Source organism: Pleurodeles waltl, chromosome 10, assembly GCF_031143425.1.
Source record: "Pleurodeles waltl isolate 20211129_DDA chromosome 10, aPleWal1.hap1.20221129, whole genome shotgun sequence".
Lineage (NCBI taxonomy): Eukaryota > Metazoa > Chordata > Amphibia > Caudata > Salamandridae > Pleurodeles > Pleurodeles waltl.
The window spans coordinates 1,011,167,557-1,011,187,448 of NC_090449.1; the positions used below are offsets into that span (position 1 = coordinate 1,011,167,557).

The 19,892-nt window shown below is 42.0% G+C and overlaps 1 protein-coding gene across 2 annotated transcripts in view; it reads right to left on the reverse strand.

Moving 5' to 3' along the window:
- DNAJC13 (DnaJ heat shock protein family (Hsp40) member C13) overlaps nucleotides 1–19,892 on the reverse strand; it is an 876,382-nt gene that overhangs the window by 20,892 nt on the left and 835,598 nt on the right. For both annotated transcript variants that reach the window (XM_069211911.1, XM_069211910.1), the window contains 2 exons: nucleotides 13,815–13,958; nucleotides 10,518–10,617 (listed from right to left, as the gene is read on the reverse strand). In XM_069211911.1, the coding sequence (XP_069068012.1) occupies nucleotides 10,518–10,617; nucleotides 13,815–13,958 (244 nt within the window). The remainder of the gene's footprint in view (nucleotides 1–10,517; nucleotides 10,618–13,814; nucleotides 13,959–19,892) is intronic.

The following is a 19,892-nucleotide window of genomic DNA, read 5'->3' on the forward strand; positions in this document are numbered from 1 at the left end:
ATGACTTTCATGTTTGCATTTTACCAGACTCATTGGGGGGGGGACACATAATACACTTGAAACACACATTTGTTATAGCAATATAGCATGAAATGGGCATGTCCATATGTCAGTTAACCACTCACATTACTGGTGAGAAAAGGTCTTCAATAGTTTTTCTGCTTTAACCACAATAGAAAATGTCCACTTTGAAACAGCACTGTTTGAACTTTTTAATACTAAATGAAGATGCAAGCCTTTACAAACAACATAATACATTTTCCAAAACCTACTTTGCATACATTTAGGTTAATTTGTGGTTTCTGCACATTCCCGCTTTTCAGAGAGGGGATGATGGATGAGGGGCTACTGGAACATATTCGGAATGACATATCCAGTTAGTTTAATCTTAAAACACATACTGGTATTTTCAGTTTCAGAAGAAAAGCAAGTGAGTGAAAAGAACATTTACGCTATAGGAGTAGAAGTGAAACAGCGGGTGCCACAAGCATTGAAAGTGATATCTACCTTCTCGCGAGAGCTACACAGAGGTAAGCAAGCTGCCTGGCAAAGCAGACTTAGAGCCCGCTTCTGAGATGAAGGGGACTGCTGCCAGCTAGAAAGGAAGGAGACACACCTGGGGGGAAAAATAGAAAAAAAAGATGCAAGGGAAATGCAGACAGCAAAGCGGTTAGAGGTAAAGGACAGACAAAGGTATAAATTCTGACAGGCAGAGGTGAGGGTATTCTCAAAAGTGACATTTGCTTGAAAATGCTACTTTAGCAAATCCTCCAGTATATGACAGGTTTGTTCTTTATCAAAGACTAAGGTAATGCTCTTTTTGGAAAACAAAAACTATTTTCTTTGTTTTAAAATACATGAAAAAATAACATGCGATCTAGCTATAATATTGAATACGTTAGAACACCACCAATGTGGTAAAAGTGACATCCTTATGAGAACTTTTTAACATTAATTTTCTGAGGTGTAAACTACATTTCAGATAAATTTTAAAAATGAGAGCCAGGACTGGAGGTTCTGCTTAAGATCTGCAAGCCAATACTAATTTCAAAATTTAAAACAAAATAATTAAATATCAAAGATCTATTCAGCAAAAATATGCATGCATTAGAACTATTTATTTATTTACTGCCTTAAAATGTTTAACTAGGATTTCATGCAGGAAACACTAGACAGGAAAGAAGAGTAAACAGATATTTATAATGGAAAACATTGTACCCTTTTGGTGAACAGGTATTTATAAATAGCATTTTTTCTTATTTCTGTGTAGGATGGCTATTATAATCAAAAGCTTCATACACTACAACATTCTATATTTATTTGCATGACTGACTACAATGAACTTATAATTTGACAATTTTTATATCCCCTCCTCGTATGGCGTTGCCAATGAAGCAAAATCTACCTACATTTGGAACTTCAGGATCTCTCAGGCACTGATTCCCTCCCATTCCCAACTACTGGATATCATGTGGCATAATAACAACTTGTATCTTCGGTGAAAAAACATGGAGCAACTCCCTTACACCTCCATTCTACACGTACCTTCATATTTTCCAGTGCCTTGCTCATACAGAGCTCTATTTTAACTGACTAGTAGGAGGGATGGTGGAAAGGGAGCCGATGGAACGTAAGCGCCTGGGGCACCACGTCTATATCTGTCTCCTGCCAAATTCCAGCTATTGGCAATGTATTAGGATGCAAAGAATACTGGGAAGAAACCAAACATGAGGGAATTGCATAACAAAAGACAGCCCTGAAGGTGCATAGTGCAGGAATAAGGTAAAACGCAGTTGTGGCGGCCTAAGTGGTCATCCTGCATAACTCAGACAGAATAGCATATGAATGAAGAATAGACGCTGTTCCATGTTTAATGTTCAATGTTCAAGTGGGAGAGCCCTCCAGCCTCTCTTTACTGCCACAACAGTGGGTAATAAAAGATTATGTATCAGTGGAAGTAAATGTCTGAAACAGTGTGTTGCTAGAACACTTCTGCCTCAAATCACAAACAGTTAAATAGCACAACCTAATACAATTTAGTTCAAGTTTGCTCCTCATTCAGACTGCGAGTTGATTCCTTGGCCCCAGAAGCATGTAGCTTGGGAAAGAAGACAGCCAGGGGTTTCCTGTTTAGTGAAGAAACTTGCAAGGAAAGCAGGGCGCAGAATGGATACATGTATAGTCCCACCTTGTCTCTGATAAAACAATGCATTTTTATAAAGGAGAAAGATCTTGGATATTCCAACCCGAGTGAAATACTTCTCTTCATGGGAAACATGGCTTGTGCTACATTAAGGCCAGCCCAAATGACTGGATGAAGGCGCTGGCTTGCAACAACGGATTAAAAAGCCTTGTTGCTATGGCAAATCCGATCATACTGCTGATGGTACTGTGGGACAAAGGAGGATTTGCCAACGTTGCTAACACAATGATCGCACTCCACTCAATTGAGTAAAATGGCTATACATAACAGACTATCGAAATGCCTTTCAAAAAGTTTTCAGCAAAGCTTAACTGTATGATTTTCCAACTCGCTTAGCTAAGTAATGTAGTAACACGACCATCTCTGAACAAGAAGCCATTTCTGAAGAATGAACAATGGCTGAAATGGTCACCAGTTAACCTCAAATGTTAACACAGTTTTTCCCTAGCCACAAGCTGAAGACAATTATGACAATTTTGAATTATTTCATGCTACCCACATGTTCTTGTGACTCCTGTGACAAATCAGTATGCCCCCAACACCAGCTAGCCAAAATATTAAAATTTGAAGAGGGAAGAGAAAACAAAACAGTGAAGAAGAAGTAACATTTGTTTCTGCTTCTTTCGTCAAAATCTAGAACATGGAAAAAAATCACCTGAGTTATCAAGCAACTAGTATGACAAGTTACTTATTCTCGGTTACGCCTTTTCTGGTAGAGACAATATCTAGTAGCAGATTCCTTACCTTAGAATTTGCCCCAGGCGTTAGTCTGGGACCCAAGACTTTTCTTGAGCAGTACCTCTGTGCTCTGTTATGTGGCGTTGATTGGCTCTGCATCCGTCACTAGCAGGGTCCACGCAGGATCTGACGCTGTGGCTCCTATATAGGTGCCACCCTGGCATCAGTTCCCTTTTACAACTTTCCACGCCAGAAACGAGAGCTGAAAAGAAACTGACTACAGGTGTGTCAAAACTAAGGCCCTGAAAGGGGAGCCCCTGCCCCTAGAAGTTAGTCCGCAGAGCCACTGGTAAGGAATTTGCAACTAGATACTGTCTCAGCCAGACAAGGCGTTACGAAAGCTAAGTAACTTGTCCAACTGTTAGAGACAACTAGTTGCAGATTCCTTACCTTAGTATAGATACCTAAAAAATACCATCCCCGCAGGTGGGTCTGTGGACTAAGACCATACTAGGAAGTCCTGCAGAACCGAACGGGCAAAGTGCCCGTCCCTACGGACCTGGCTGTCCAGGCAGTAGTGCTCCGTAAACGTGTGTTGAGATGACCACGATGCCGCCTGAAAAATGTTGTGGACTGGAACTCCACGTGCTAACGGAGTGGTCACAGCTTTAGCTCTGGTAGAATGAGTAAGCAAACTTCTTAGCCAGAGTGTAGGACGCTTTAATGCAGAGTACGACCCATATGGCGATGGTTCTCTTCTGCACTGCCCAACCTATTTTTGCACCCACATAACCAACAAAGAGTTGATCATCCACTTGGAACTCTTCGGTGCGATCAAAGTAGAACAGCAAAGCTCTTTTAAGGATGCGGGGTTGCGTAAAAAGTAGGCAAGGTGATGGATTGGCCTTCATGGAAGGGCATAACCACTTTTGGCAGAAAAGAGGCCCTAGGGGAGAGTACCACTTTGTCAGGATAGATTTGACGGCTTAGATGACAATACCTGCAGCTCCCTCACACTGCGGGCATATGCAATGGCCACAAGGAAGGCTGTTTTCAAAGTGAGAAGCCTGGCAGGACAATTGTGGAGAGGCTCAAAAGGAGCACACAAAGGATATGTCAATCCTAAATTTAAATCTCAATGGGGCATAACGAATGGAGGTGGAGGAAATATAAGAGGAGGGTCTTTGAGGATAGGAATACAATAGGAAACAAACAGGGAAGGCTGATCAGGCAACCACAAAAAATCAGAAGTGGCAGACAGATAACCTTTGAGAGTGCCCCTAGCAGAACCCTGATGGGCCAAAGAAAGGATAAACAATAGGACCTCAGAGAGAGAGAGGCAGGAAGTGAGTCAACAGACTTGTCTGTGCACCATGCCACAAATTTCTTCCAATGACAGGCGTATACCGTTGTGGTGGAGGAACGCTTGGCTGTCAAGATTACATTACTGACTTCAGGTGGAAGGTCAAAAGCTGTCAACTGTCGCAGCTCAATCTCCACACAAGAAGGTGAAGACTGGACAGGTTCGGGAGGAGAACCTTCCTCTGTGGCTGCGACAAAACATCCTCCCGAGGGGGCAGTCTGATCAGGGGAATCAATGGCAATGCTCAGTGGCTCAGAATGACTTGGCCCAAGTTGTTTTTGATCTTCTTAAAAACTCTGGGCAGAAGTGGTATGGGCGGAAACCTGTACCGGAGGCCTGAGATCCATTAGAGATGAAAAGCATTGGCGAGCGATTGCCGCCTTGGAAATTCCAACATGCAATACCGCTGACGTTGTGCATTCCCTGCAGAGGCAAACAGATCTAATCAAGGCACTCCCCCTGTTGAAAGAGACCTTGTGCCACCTCCAGATGGAGACGTCACTCGTGATTGACTAAGCATTGTTGGCAAAGTTTGTCTGCTCTGACATTGAGAGCCCACCAGATGTTGAACCACCGGGGAAATGCCCTGTTGTTCCAGCCACATTCAGAGGTGCAGACCCTCCTGACCCCACCCCCATGCTTGTTGCAGTACCACATGGTGGTGGTGTCGTCTGTGAATACCTGCACTACATTCCCCTTGAGAGAGGGAAGAAATGCTTTCAATGCTAGCCTGGTTTGCACAGAGATCCAACAGGGTGATGTGGAATCTGGACTCAGCCCGGAGACCAGATGCCTCTGATCTCCCCCTCTCCCAGATGGCCGCCCCATCCCAGGTGTGACACATCTGCCACTACTGTCAGATCTGATTGGGGAAGGGCGAGGAATCTGCCTCTCACCCACTCGCCATTTCTTAGCTACCACTGCAAATCTCGTGCAGTTACCTCCGAGATCTGGACCCTGTCAGAGAGGTTTTCCCGATGCTGTGCTCACTGGAACTTCAGGTCCTACTGCAGAGCCCGTATATGCCATCTGGCATGTGTCACCAGCAGGATGGAGAAGACCATGAGGCCCATCTGCCTCAGAGTCATTCTCACTGAAATCCAGGATAGAGGCTGAAACATCAGTATCATAGCCTGAATATATTGGACTTGGGAGGGTAAGCCCAAAACTGCTGTAGGAAAGTAGGATCTTTATCACACGGTTTCCCCACTTTTTGCCTGGTGTCAGTGTGTTTTTACTGCAGTACACTGAGATCCTCATAACCAGGACCCCAGTGTCTGTATTCTCTCCCCTAAATGTGGTTGCTATGTACTTCTTAGAGCCCACAATTGGCATACTGGTGTAACCTTGTTAGTCCCTGGTAAATGGTACTTATGTACCTAGGACATTGGTACACCAAGGGGCCCTCACGGGCTGCAGCATGTATTATGACACCCATGGGAGCATATGCAAACGTTATCTACAGGCTTCCCAGTGCAGCCTGTGTGAAATGGTGCATGCACCTTTCACCCCAGATATAAGGTTTACCTTATATGGGGGTCACTGCACTTTGACCATATAAGTGACACCCCTAAGGTAGGTCCTTCAGCCCAAGGACAGGGTGTACGGTTCTAAGTGTGACGGTACTGCTGCATGAGCAGAGGTACCCCTACAACCCCCAGAATCCATTTTCTGGGTTTTTGTAAGTGCGGGAAAACCATTCTAAGGTATGTAGTGGACACCGGTGGACAAGACGTCCAGCTACTTAATGGTTTCTCCGAACCTAGACATGTTTGATATAAAACATGTTGGAATCATACAACTACACCAGTTCCAGTGTTAGTTGCATGATACCATGTACTTTGGGGATTCCTCAGAGATTCCCCCATGTCTGCCTGTTCAGCCTTGCAGGGTCTCACTGCAAGCCAGTGCTGCCCAGACCAACAGCCCTCTTTGCTACTACCACATTCAGGTATGGGGGATGGTGCTTTCCCAAGGGGTCCTGAAGGGTGGATTAGGGCTAACACTGCTGTGCTCTAATATAGAACGTTAGTGGTGTGGGTAGGAATTCTAAAATCTAGGACTGTGACATTATGGTGGGACTTTGTTATGTTTCACTGTTTGTGTCACTGCTCTGCTTTAGTCATGTTTCACTATCCTAATTATTGCAGTACATGCCTTTTTATCCAGGATGCAGTTGATTCAATAAAATTAATTGAACCAATTCCTGCTTCTGCTTGTCTTTGCATGTGTGAGCCGCATGCAACTGAGAGAAAAGGGTAAGATCTGTTCCACCACGATTTCCCTGAGAAACCAGAGTGTCATGCACATGGCTGCCACAAATCACATTTACTCTTGAGTACTGGTGAGGTACTGCTAGCTGGTTGGAAAGGTTAGGCCAACAGTTGTCATGGTGTGGGACTGGACTCAGTTCCCCACAATATGGTGGTGCTGCCACCCGAATTCAGCAGTCTCATTATTACAACGAAAGCCAACACAATACTGTATCCCACAGTGTGGGAATAACAGCGCAATGCCAACATTAACTTGCCTAAGGGACTGCACTGTGGCTAATACCTACAGTATCTCTTACTACAGGCTTCCGCCGCCATTTGCTCAGCTCAGCCCCCTTGACGAATGTGTGACTACAGGGGTGCGCTTCCTACTCCTCCAGAGAAGTAAGGTGGTTACCCAAAATGGGACCGCATACGTGCTTCATTTTTAACAACAGGCAAGTTAAGATATCATATCCTGCATGCAGGATAACAGAATACTATGCATGTTGCTTGTTTGACTACCAGTAGATGACCCACTTGTTCAGGTAAAGAATACCAGGATTCCCTGTCGACTGAGATGGGTTGCAACTACAGATACCAGCTTTGTGAAGATTTGAAGGGTGAAAGTGAGGCCAAACACAAAAACTGCAAACTGGTAATGTTCTGATCTGACAGTGAAGCGAAAAAAATGTCCTGTTTGGCTGCGGGATAGCAATATGGAAGTAGGCATCCTGCAAGTCGACAGATACTGTCCAGTTTTCTGCTTCCAGTGCAAGTAGATCCTGAGCTAGGGACAGAATTTTGAACTTTTCCTTCCTGGGGACCTAGTTCAGAACCCTGTGGTCTAGGATCGGGTGGAGACCACCATCATTTTTGGAGACCAGTAATTACTGGGTGTATCACTCTTGACCTCAATCCTGCTCTGGAACCAACTCCACTTAAGGAGTAAGGATTGAACCCCATTTTGGAGGACCTGCAGATGGTCAGGGAAAAAGGCAGGGTGTTTGTTAAAAGGGTAGAGTATACCCCCCCTCCACAATTTGCAAGTCCCAAAGGGCCCACTGTAATGACCCTCCAAGCTTGTGGAAAGGAATATACCCATCCACAAAAGGGTTGTGCGTGTTCAGTTAAGGTAGAACTAGGTCTGCTTCCTTGCAGTGGCTGGGGAAGAGGAAGAAGAGAAGGTAGAATCTGGAATAGCTCATGTTTGTCCCTTGCCTCGTCCTCTATACAGCTTGTAGAAGGGTGGTGCCTGCTGCTGTTGCTGAACTGTGAATTGCTGATGGCCTGTAAATGAAAAGTCCCTGCTGAAGCCACAAAATCTCTGGAACTGTAAGTGATCTGTGGGTTGTGTTTAGAGACCAAGAGATCTGGCCGTGGCTTTACTGTACTTAAATCTCTCCAGTGAAAGTCAGATTTGGCATTTAAGAGCTGACATCCAGTTAATTGGAGATGCATTATCATGATCTATACTTTTGGAGAAAATCCGGAATTTCATAACTAGGCTTAAGGGCGTAGGGAGATGGATGTTCCCATGGCTCTTCCTACCGAATCAGCAATCTCCAAGCTAGACTATATTACTTGCTTTGCGGCAGGCTGGTCACCTCCAATCAGCTTCATGAAGTCTGCCCGCAAGTTGTCTGAAAGAGGGGGAATTACAACGTATGCGGACTCTAACAGAGTATGCACATCTATTCCAAGTAGACCGGTGGTATTAATAGACTTGAGTGCCATACTGCCCACCAAAAAAACTTTTTTTTTTTAGCAAACTGCTCTAGCTTCTTTAATTCTCTATAAGCTGGAGTAGAAGGAAAAGAGCCACTGTCAGCTTAGAAGTATAAGAAGCCTGCACCATCTGGCTCTCCAGAGTTGAGTAAGCTGATAAAAAGCTGGAATCTTCTGGTACTGGTTCATGTTCAAGATGGCAGAAGAAATCATAGGCTTTGCCCATATAGCCCGAACTTACCAGAACCCATGCCTTTCAATACTACAGGCCTTTTTTTTTTTAATACAGTTAAATATGTCATTGTGCTATAGCCCCAAAGACTTGATTGGGCCCCCACATCACCATAATTAAATGATTCACATTCTTCCTGTCTGACAGCGTAAGGGGAAACTGGCCTCATATGCCTGTCCACAACTGCTAAAATAAACTGTGGAGTATCCAAAGGATTGATACTGTTTATTTTCAATGCCTAAATGATCCCACTTGACCACAACCATTATTTTACTACAGGAAGGAGGGAGTCATAGGCAGCCTCTTGCACATCAAAAGGCAGATCAATGCCACCTATACCTGCAAGAATGCTTTAAGGGCAGAGGCACTTCTAATAAGCCATACCGACTTGGTGCTCCTTCTATTCCTACATTCTGCTGCACTGGACCTGGCACTTCACCCTAAGCGGAAGGGTGCAACTTGGGGTGTCTTTCAACAGAGACTTATCCATATGCCGGAAATCAATACAGTTGCAAAGGGAGTTGACCACTGTCCAACATTCCTATAGGGGTGTCCTGTAACCTCCCACTGATTCGCCGCAAATGTGCAATGGTTTTCACAGTAATCATGAGTAGTTTTAATTACTTACATAGTGTATATGCTGGCTTAATCTCCTACATACTACCTATGCCTCTGTGATTGAAGAACTATGCTGCACACTATATTTGACCTAAAAATAATCTGATCACATCCAGCCGTGAATGCCTCAGCAGTGGCCTCCAATAAAATAGTGCATTCAATGCAATGCTTTTGCTTAAAAAACAAAATGATCTACTCCATGTACTACAATGCAATTAAACACCAATTGGCAGTCCCCTATATTACCACGCATCACAACTCTACAACCCATGTCCACCATTTAATCTATGCATCTTTGCCGCTGAATTATTCTTTGTTGCCCTGCCTTTCCTCACCATCCTGCAGCATTAAAAGGAGGCCTTCCAGTAGCATGCAGGCTACTCAAAAATAAAAAGAGGAACATTTTTTATTAAGAAACTCGTAAAACACATTGTCTCCTCAATTATCACTGGTTTAAAATCAAACCCACTTAGCATTTCAAATATTTCTTGTAAATGTAAGAACCATTCTAATTATTATATATATCACACAGATGACCCACTGTTAGAAACTATGTGACTGTATATTTACTAAGAAATAAGGCACTATCATAAGTGACCTTAATGCAATTCAGAAGTCTTGATCTGGGATTTGAACCACATGTCGGCAGCACGAGTTATGATTCCCGTGTGTGCTTTTTTCACCTGAAAAAGTGTTCTGAACCAGAATCAAGATTAAAGCAAGACTTTGGCTATCAATGAACACAATTTTCACTCCTAATGTTCAGTGCAGAATGTAAGAAGTCAAGTGTGAGACAGGTAACCCTGATATAATCTCTAGAGTGTAATATATTGAAAGGAGGAAGTTTAAGTAGCGTAGTATTGTTGAAAGAACCTGCAGCCATAAAACATGTGGGCTGGAAAATGTGCAGTGGTAAAGTCCAGTCCAATGTCTGTCCAAGAGGACTATGGGCATATGCGATTCTGAGAATAATCGCTATGTAAGTGATTCACATTTTGAATCATTGTATGTAAATGAATCACATCTGAGTGTTCATAAAATCTGAGATGACTTTGGCCCTCAGAAAAAAAGCAGTCACTGCATGAAAGCGTAATGTAGTGTAAGGGGTCTATCAAAAGAAGTGTTCCTATGTTAAAAAAGAGAGACATGAAGTCCTAGCAAACACTACAATTCTGTAGGTAGAAAATAACGTCAGCACCACCATCTTCTCAATCTCACTCAAGAAAGAATCAACTAACAGCTGGAGGATATGGGCACATGTGATTAGCTGTGTTCTTGTGCCAAAAGCAACTAACAGAGTTACACACACTAGCACGGTGAAAATGTTTTCATTCTAAATTTGCTGCATAAAACTGTAAAGCCAACTGAACTAGCATAAGCAACTGAAAAGTTTACTTTAAATATGATCCGCTTTGTCATATTCCTCAAAACTGAATCTCTTACCAGTGAGGTATCCTGCTGTTTGTGTGTCAGAAATGAACAAATCATGTTTCTGATCTTTGAAGGCACTCCAGATAGATGACCGAGCCAGGATTTCATTCACCTGGGAAAATAAACACATTACCAGTATTTTGACATCACTTGAGCATAAGTTTGGGGCAAAGTGTTGCATCGGTTGCAAAACTGCATGATTTTACAGAATTAGGATAAACAGAACAAAGTACTGTAGAAAATGGCATATTCCTTATCATGTTCTTGTAACCTCAACTACATTGAAAACTATGTGGGAGGGCCCAGACAAACGTATGCATATTATTTACTTTAAATTGATACACACAGCAAGTGCAATTGGATGCTAATAACGGCTAGCAGGTTAAATTATTTCTCTCACTGTTGTTAGTATATGGTTATTATGGAGAAGGAAATGGTAAGAAAACAATAACATACTGATGCCAAAGTTCTGACAAATTATTCTGCTGTTACCTGGTTTTAATCAGCTGTTAATGTTAGCAGCTAATTCCATCAGTCAGAATAGAAAGTAAGTTTAGTTACTGACATCTTGACTGAGTTGGCCCTAACACAATACAATTTACTATAATCACTTGTTAACTAGGATCCAGAATGGCATTGTCCAATGAATATTGTGTTGGTGATCACATGCATAGTGATCTCCTCTTGGGAAAGGGGGGTTCCAAAAACTAGCTGGTACATTGCCGAAGGCTTACCCAGTACTGCTTCAAACAACCTCATCTTTACTAGTGGCAAGCACATCAACTGGTCCCTGTTCATGGCAAACTCAATTTGTGCCAAAGGATAATGGTTCTCTAAGTGGTTGACAACTTGAGCTTGTGTGCTGTCTTTTATCAACTGGTTATTAAGCATGGGTAGATGAAGAATTATGTTCTGTGAAAAAAGGCTCCCACCAATGGCACCCCCTTAATAAAAATGCTTAGTGCAGGGTGGGGTGACAAACAGAATATTCTTCTCTCATCACAATCATCTTCTCTCTCATCTTACGTCCATCTAAGAAAACACTTCAATTGGAAAGCGAAAACAAGCAATTTGTACAAGTAAAGAAAACATCCAGTCCTAATGCTAAAGTGCTGAAGAATAAGTTGAGTGTTAACAGGTCTGTTTTCTTTGTAGCTTGCCTAGAAATTAACAAAGACCTTCTGCTTGTAACAAAGCTTGCAAACTTCCTTTAGCAACTGGCATTTGTGAGTAGATAGTTTTGATGATCCTGGGGAGGAACAAGTGGTGACCTTCTGAAAAATGGGAAGTCTACCCTCAGCAGGCAAATCATGCCACCTTTGTATAACATTTTCAAAGTAGTTTTGGAGTAGCTGCAATACAGAAAGACAGACATTGATGTTGCCTCACTTTACTGAACTACTTCCAAAGCGCAAACAAAGGGGGCTAACTGTTGGCTGCATCACCTGAACTTCTGGTACTGTTGGTGAAATAATTTAACTGGAGAAGATAATTTTAGAGCATGGATCAAAGTTGTTTTTGCCCAAAAGCTTTCCTCTGAATGAATGCTGCCTATGCATGGAAATAGCCTTCTGTCAGGCTTGAACATCACTGGAAAAGCAGAAGGAACAAAGCTGAATGTAATATCCTAGGGCTTCCCAGAACGCATGGTCCTAGTTGCTGCCTCTGTGATGTAAAGTTCCTTGCTTTGCTGCATCTTTGCTATAAGTTAGTTGATAAAAAAAGGCCTCAAAGATAAAGACGAGTTAGTTAAGAGGAAAATGTTACTTAACCTGCAACCATCTGTTTGTAGTGCTGTAGATTCATATGCTCTGCATACTCCTGCCATTTAGTGTTGTGCTCAGACATTTGCAACTTGTTTTTCTTTGAAGGATTCTCTTGATTCACGAGTATCTAGCTTTCTAGAATCCCTGTCATCAGGAATAGTGGAGAAGTATTTGCCTTGAGCTTAGTCGTAGATGCCTGGGGTCCAGGGCTCCCAGACTTTTGATACCATGTTAGGAAGACCAGATATTCAGGTGATGGTCTACATTTTCTTAAGCCTCCCTGCTGACTGCAGACTGGCCACTAATGATAAACAAAAGTACCCAGGTGAATGCAAGCCAGTAACCAGTGACTTTACTCAATCCCTCACATTGTTGGGAATGCAGTGCGGATGTGGAGTCACATTTCATCCACTGTAGTTAGAGGAGTCTGTGCTGAAGTCCGTGAATGTAGAGGAATAAAGGTACATTTCAAAAGGCCAGAGGCCATTAGGTGGGCATCTGAAAGTGAAGCGAACAGAATAGGGCCTGTCTACAATCCCCAACTACAGACTCTGCTCTCAGCCATCAACCATCCAGAGGCCAGGCTCACCAGAAAATACACTCTTTGTGTATTTCAATCAAAACCTCAACTCTCTATTGAAGCACACCCTAATGGCTCTGAATACCCTTTCTTCAAACTGGCCTTGAAGCTAGCATCAATCAACGTGCTCTGTACAGGAAGTGCAGCAGTCTTCTTTGCTGCAGAGTATGGTAACCGGGTCTAGTTATGCGGTTCCTAGGGTTCGTCTTAGCCATTGGGGAAACAACAAAAAAAAAAAATACAAAGCCTTAGTTCTGGTACACCACCTCCTCTCATTTGGTTTTGCAAAGTTTCCTTCTGAAGTAAAGAGGAACACAAATTGCTTTCTTTAGAGGGTCAGTAATTATTGCAAACAAGGAAGTTATGAGGGGAGCCTGTCAAAACAATTAAAATTTGAGAAGTGAAGTTACACCTGTGGATTATCAGCCAAGGGAAATAGGGCACCCTCAGTATGCTCGTAGAGGTCAACTACAGTGAAGTTAACAGCTAGGAAACGTCACGTGCAGGACAGTGCTTTCTGAAAAGGGAGGTGATTTTGTCTGTACAGAAACTGAATTTCTACACACAAGTGCCCACCAAGGAGTGTCAAACAGGCTAAGGTAGATGGGAGGCTAGGCACATCTCAATGTAAATTAATTCTCCATTAAGAGAATGTAAAAAATAGTGACAACTTATGCTATGTGACTTTGTTTAAATGGGACATGGTCACTAAGGAATCAAATGGGATAGCTGATTAAATACTAATGAAATTCATATAGTCAATGCTTCAAAGCACCAGAAAGTAATATGATTTGATGACTGAAAACCAAGGTCAAATTCCAGTTAGTGAACTAAAGATGAAAGACTGCCCTTAGTAAAACGTTTAAGTCTTTCAGTGATTAGGACATATACAAAAGGATTCTGCATAATTTTCACCAGTTGGACATATGATAAAGTGTACAAGAAGACATTAACTCTAGTCACCTGTTCACCGTACTGTAGGCTGCGTGTCATAGACTTCAAGGCTTTCACAATCTGAGCTTTGGTGGCAGAAGGACTGTCTAGATTTTCCAAGCCTTGGCCTTCAAGCAATCTCAGCAAGTATGGAACCAAATCAACCTTCAATGCCTACAAAAACAAAGAAACAACTTTAATTATGCAGTTCAGATATCTACAGATGTACCTATTTGTATCATATAAACATGCAATTGTGGCTGAAGTTGTTCCATGGGAGGAAAGGTTCAATGCATTTTCATATTCAAAACACATTACATAGAAAATTAGTGTCACAAAACGTACTCTACAGGAAAGCCTGATATAGAGGCCCAAGATCCATTTAGCTAATATATCAAATGTCGAAAATCAAGCACGTTACATCCCATTTCCATTAAGGACACATTTAAAAAAACATTCCTTGTGAAACTGAATTAAAAGAGGCAAAAACTTCTAGTACTTTTTAGGCCGAGTGCGCAAACGATTTGACCTGTTGTAAGTATTGTGGGCTTTTAACCAAGCCCAGCGCACACCAATCACTTTCACTCGTTCGTTAGTTTGCCTTTCAAAAATCCTTTATGATCATTGGTAAATGCTTTAAGTTTGTCCCTCCTTGGGGTGGTTTTGTTACCGCCTTGCAGACTGACCCTGTTATATGGATAATTGTGCGATTGCCGAGATGTTTGACTGGAAGCGAACTTCTTTTTCTTTTTGTCTCTCTTGTTCGTGCTCATGGCACTTTGAAACGGCTTGCTTAGGTCAGCTGATGTTTTACTTTTCATATCAATTTATGTGGCAAGAAAAGTCCAGTTAGGAATTTACAATGCTAATAGCTCTAACTTGAGCAAATACGAGACCCACTGCATTGCAAATGCTTGTTCTTTTAATTGTTTGGACGGCTACAATGACTGTCATAACATCCACAACATTCTTTCTGGCCAATGTAATGGTGATTGAAAAAAAAATTAAGTATTTTAAAAAAAGCTTCAACCAACGAGGAAACACAAAACTTAAAAAAGTTGTTGCATACAGTACTATGGAATGCCTAATTATTAATACAAAAACCAAGGCAATGTTAAAGAGCTATGCTTCTCCCATTTTTCCATTGAAGGTGGGAAAATTGTTTAAACAGCTAGAACTAGAATGGAGTCCTTTGGATTGCCACGTGGAAGGTTCAAAGCTGGTGGTGTCTAACCCAAAAGCAAGTATGAAACAGTGGTTCAAAAAGTAGTTATAAGTGAACATATCCAGCAGCAATATAGCAGTTATCAACAATAAGAGCACAACAGAAGACCTATGCTATCCAAATGTAATAATTTACTAATTTATTCATCCACATATAATTCACATCTTGTTTTTTAATTTTATTTGCTCATTAAAGTTTAGTGTTAAAATTCAAATAACTGCAACAAAAGTACAGCATGTACATGAACATAGCAAGTATGTCCCCATGAGCACCAAATTCCGGAATGTGTATTCCTGCTCTCGTCCATAAACACTACTATACAATTAATAGCAGACACTACGAAGTCCATGTGATGAGGCAGTCTTCCAAGTGGAAGGCAGCAGACAAGTCAAGTCACAATTGTCAAAGGTGCAGTGATGTGCGGATGTCTTGATAGAATGACCGGAGCCAGGACAGTAGCCGTCGGCTTATCCGGAGCAGGATGCATCCGGAAGTATCGGTGGAGCGGGCTCCAGATATCCCAAGGTCTAGATGGGACGGGCAGAAGCTCTGTATACAATGTTAATGGTTCATTACAGTATGTTGGATCTGTGATCCATGTCTTAAACTTAGTGCTAAGTGTTTGTCCACAGCCCAAACAACAGGCAACCCTCCTTTTAGCAAGTATGAGTGTCCATGCCACCTATCGCCTGTATGAGGAGGGGTACATATTTGGCATAACTGAGATGGGCAATTAGTGGAGTCAGCAGCAGGGACTCTCACACCATAGGGGAAAATGCAGCCTGTACTTTGAGCCAGTAGGCATTCACCAGACCAAACTCCCATGCTAAATGTAAAAAAAAAAAGAAAAAATGGCACCATGCCTCCCACACCTGGCACAATGGTCGTCAGAACGAAGGCCAAACCTGTTGAGCTTGACAGGGGTATTATACAGCAACACAACAAGATGATGGATGGAGTGCTAAAACTTTTCAAACACTCACCCCCAGTCACAGATCTGGGTTACATTCATTGTTATTTTTCTCCCTATGCCAACTCAGTACGGGCTGAGCCATATGCAAATCAGTCTTGACCCTGCTCCTAATGGGAAAAGTCAGTCCAAACTGCCAAGCCAGGTCATCCCTGCACCAAAAACAAGCATCCTGAGACCAGTTTTGGGGTATCACCCCATATCAGCTAGGCTAGCTTGAATTCAGTGGCACAGCAAGCAAGGGACCCACGTCTGAGCATACCCTGGCCTCTTAGGGCGAACATAGCAACACAACGCGTCCTCTCAAGGAACTTATAATGGGTAATTTTAAGTCTACTACTTTAAGATATCTGGCCTGTCTGTGCACGGCAGTAGTGTCATTGGTCATCTGAAAGGGCATACCCTTGGTCTATCCTCCAGTGCTGACGTTTCTGTCCCTGGGCGTCAGAAGATTCAGCCTGGGCGGAGCAGTAAAGGAAGGAGACCAGGTGTTTAGTACTGGCAGATGTTGTGCAGTGTAATGAAGGTAGGTGGTTCAGCCTGAAAATCTAGGACAGCTGCTTTGGAGTTACATTTCAACCTGATGTATGTAAATGGTTCCAAAGGAGAGGCTGGTACATTGCCTGTATTATCTATTTGCCTGAAAATATACCAATCCTGGTACAAATCACCTCAATGTAGTAGCCCTCTGTTTCTGAGGTGGAGCCTCTCCAGGGACTCGTGTAACAGGCAGCATGGGGTGATATGTAAAAATGTAAAGGCACATGTTAATAATCACAATAAAAAACTAAGTAATTAAATACATCAGCGTATTGCCTAATCAAATTTTAGAAACACATTTATTCTGAATGGATGTTAAAATTCATATCCTATTCGTGTTCTTCCACCTCCAAAATACAGTCTTGATCCAAACGGATTCTCTTATCCAATCTTCAACAATACTTGCAAATTCCACTTGTTGTGCAAAAGACGATCATACATTCAGTTCACCAAAGTGTATTAAATTCCACTCGTTTGTCCCACTCTTGTCCCACTCAACACGTGTTTCGTCCGGGGAGTCACCCAGGACTTCATCAGGACCTCCTATGATAATAATCCCATAAAAACACATCAGTATACACTTCATAGAGCATATTTTCAGTCACACCCATTTGATATGCCATAGTAGTGGAGACTGTCCTCAAAACAAAATGTGTGTCCTTAATATTTATGAATACTTAATCTTAGTCTAATATGTCTCCTGATATCCACACTAATAAAATATCACACTAGATCTCTTTAATTAGTTGTATAGCTTTGTCCTATTTTGTATGTATTAATTCAAAACAACTCCCATATACACCAGTGTTTAACAGAGTGCGCGTTACAGGACAACTAATGATGCCCAAAGAAAAAAACATTTCCCAGAATTGCAAACAGTTCACCACAAAGTGCTATACATCTTGTGTAAGCTCAGCATGCCATCATACACCCACAACCGAAAATCGTACAAACATCAAGTAACATAAAACTCTGTACCTTAATCTACTGAACTAAGTTCTCAATTCAAATTCGATAGCCAATCCGTATATCCGTTTGACTGCGAAAATATAAGGAATTGATCAATACCACTATAAACATAAAAACCTCCGTTGAGTATCGTAAGTGAAAGATATTCTCATGCATGAGAAAGCACCTAATGTTCCACTTCCAACTCTTACCTTGTAATTTCGTTGACTATACAATAATAAATAGTTCCCAATATCAAAAGTCGAACCTAAGCGAGTACGCAATCCTTATTATCCAAACCGGAAATGATTTACACCACGCGATTTAAAAGCCGCGGTCTCATCCTAGTAATAGAAAAATGACTGTAAATTAAGGTCAATTATGCAGGCCACCATGAACTTTAGGGACCGCTCCCTCAAAGGCTTTGTGTGCATGGTGCGGCAATCGGAACACAACTTCACAGCAGCACAGAACGACAACACTCTTTTTTAGATCCAGATGGTGGAGTCTCTCTTCTTCCTTAAGGGATGAGGTGGGGCAAAAAAGGTAGGCAGGGTGATCGTCTGGCCTATGTTAAAAGGACTGACTACCTTCAGGAGGAAAGAGGCATGTGACTGGAGAATAAGTTTGTCAGGGTACAAAGTAGTATGTAGCAGGTGCACCGAGAGACTCTGCAACTCACAGACCCTACTGGATGATGTAATAGCCACCAGATTCGGTGATGGTTAGTAACCAAAGGGGGCTTTTGTGCAACAGCTCCAAAGGTTTGCACAATAGGAAAGTGAGGACCAGATTGAAGTTGCACTGGCACATGATGAATGGCCGGGGAGGAAACATGTGTTGCAAACGGTTGGGAATCTCGTCAAAACAGGTGACATAAATAAGAAAGGTTGGTCTGGTAACTGCAAAAATGCAGAAACGGCTGAAAGATAGCACTTAACTGTGCCCAGAGAAGAGTCCTGGTAGTCCAAAGAAAGAACACATAAATGGACCTAAGAAAGAGGAGCAGGTGGTTTTTGATACACAGCATTTGTTCTTTAAATCGATAGGTAACTGGATTGATAATTTTCTCTATTTGGAAAGGGCTTACAAATCTTGGTTGAAACTTTCAATTTCCTTTTAGCTTAAGATGTTTGCAGCTTAACCAGACCCTGTCTCCCACCATGAATTTTGGCCCTAATCTTCTTATTTTGTCTGCATGGAACCTATAACAACCTTTGGCCAATGTCGAATGTTACATTTTCAACTGCTGACTCATGGACTGAAGTTAAATGTTGAACTAAATCTTGGACTGCTGGGACTGAGATTTCATTAGGACTGACCAAGGAGTTTGGATGTCTTCCATAATTCAAGAAAAATGGAGACTAGCCAGTACACACATTCTTACAAATAATATATGCAAATTCTGCTGCCCAAAGGAGATCCTCTTCCTGATGTAAAAGAATCAGTCTCATATACTGTTCTAACTCTTGATTTGTTCTTTCAGTTTGACCATCAGTTTCTAGATGGTAACTGGTGGAATATCTAGTTTCAATATGTATTCCTTCTGCAAAGGCCTTCCAGAAATGGGACAGGGATTAGGATCCTCAGTCGGAAATAAGCACCTTGGGAATGCCACGAATCCTCACTTTGTGCTGATTAAAATGTTGAGCTAATTGTTGGGCAGGTGGAACTTCTTTTAAAGCAATGAAATGGGCCATCTTAGTGAATGCATCTACAAAAACTATATTTGTTTTATAACCTTTATTGGAGGGTAAGTCAACAATCAGATCCATGGTTACAGTATGCCATGCGAGGGGAGGAATGGGCAAGGGTTGCAGGAGACCCTGTTTAGCCTGCCTATCCAATTTTCCCCGAGCACAAGTCTCACAAGTAGTTACATATCAAAGAATGTCTGCAGTCATATTAGGCCACCAGAATTGTTGTTTAATCAATTTCTCGGTTTTAAGTATTCCCTCTATGCCCAGTTAGGGAACTGTTGTGACATTCCATTAGAATCTTTTCTTGCAGTTCTTGAGTTGGTGAGTACAGTGCTCCTTCATTATAAGGTAACTGGTGTCAAACGTCTCTGCTAGGTTCTTCTTGAATCCACTTCAGGATTTCCTATGAGGTCATATATTCTCTTATCAGTTCTTCTAGTTCTTTGGTGGAAACAGTTCCAATTGTTTTAGAATCTAGTATGATGTTTTGTACTTTTCCAAACCTCCTTTTGTTTTCTGAATTGATACGGTATAGTGTGTTTGCCTTTCCATTTATTTACTAACTGGGCGAAAGGTGATTATGAAGTCATACTCAGCAAAGTATAAGGACCATGACAATTTTTTCAGAGTGAGAGTTCTCGCAGATCTCAAGAATTGTAAATTCCTGTGGTCTGTAAACACTGTGACAGTTTGTCTTGCCCCCATCAAGTAATGTCTCCATTCAC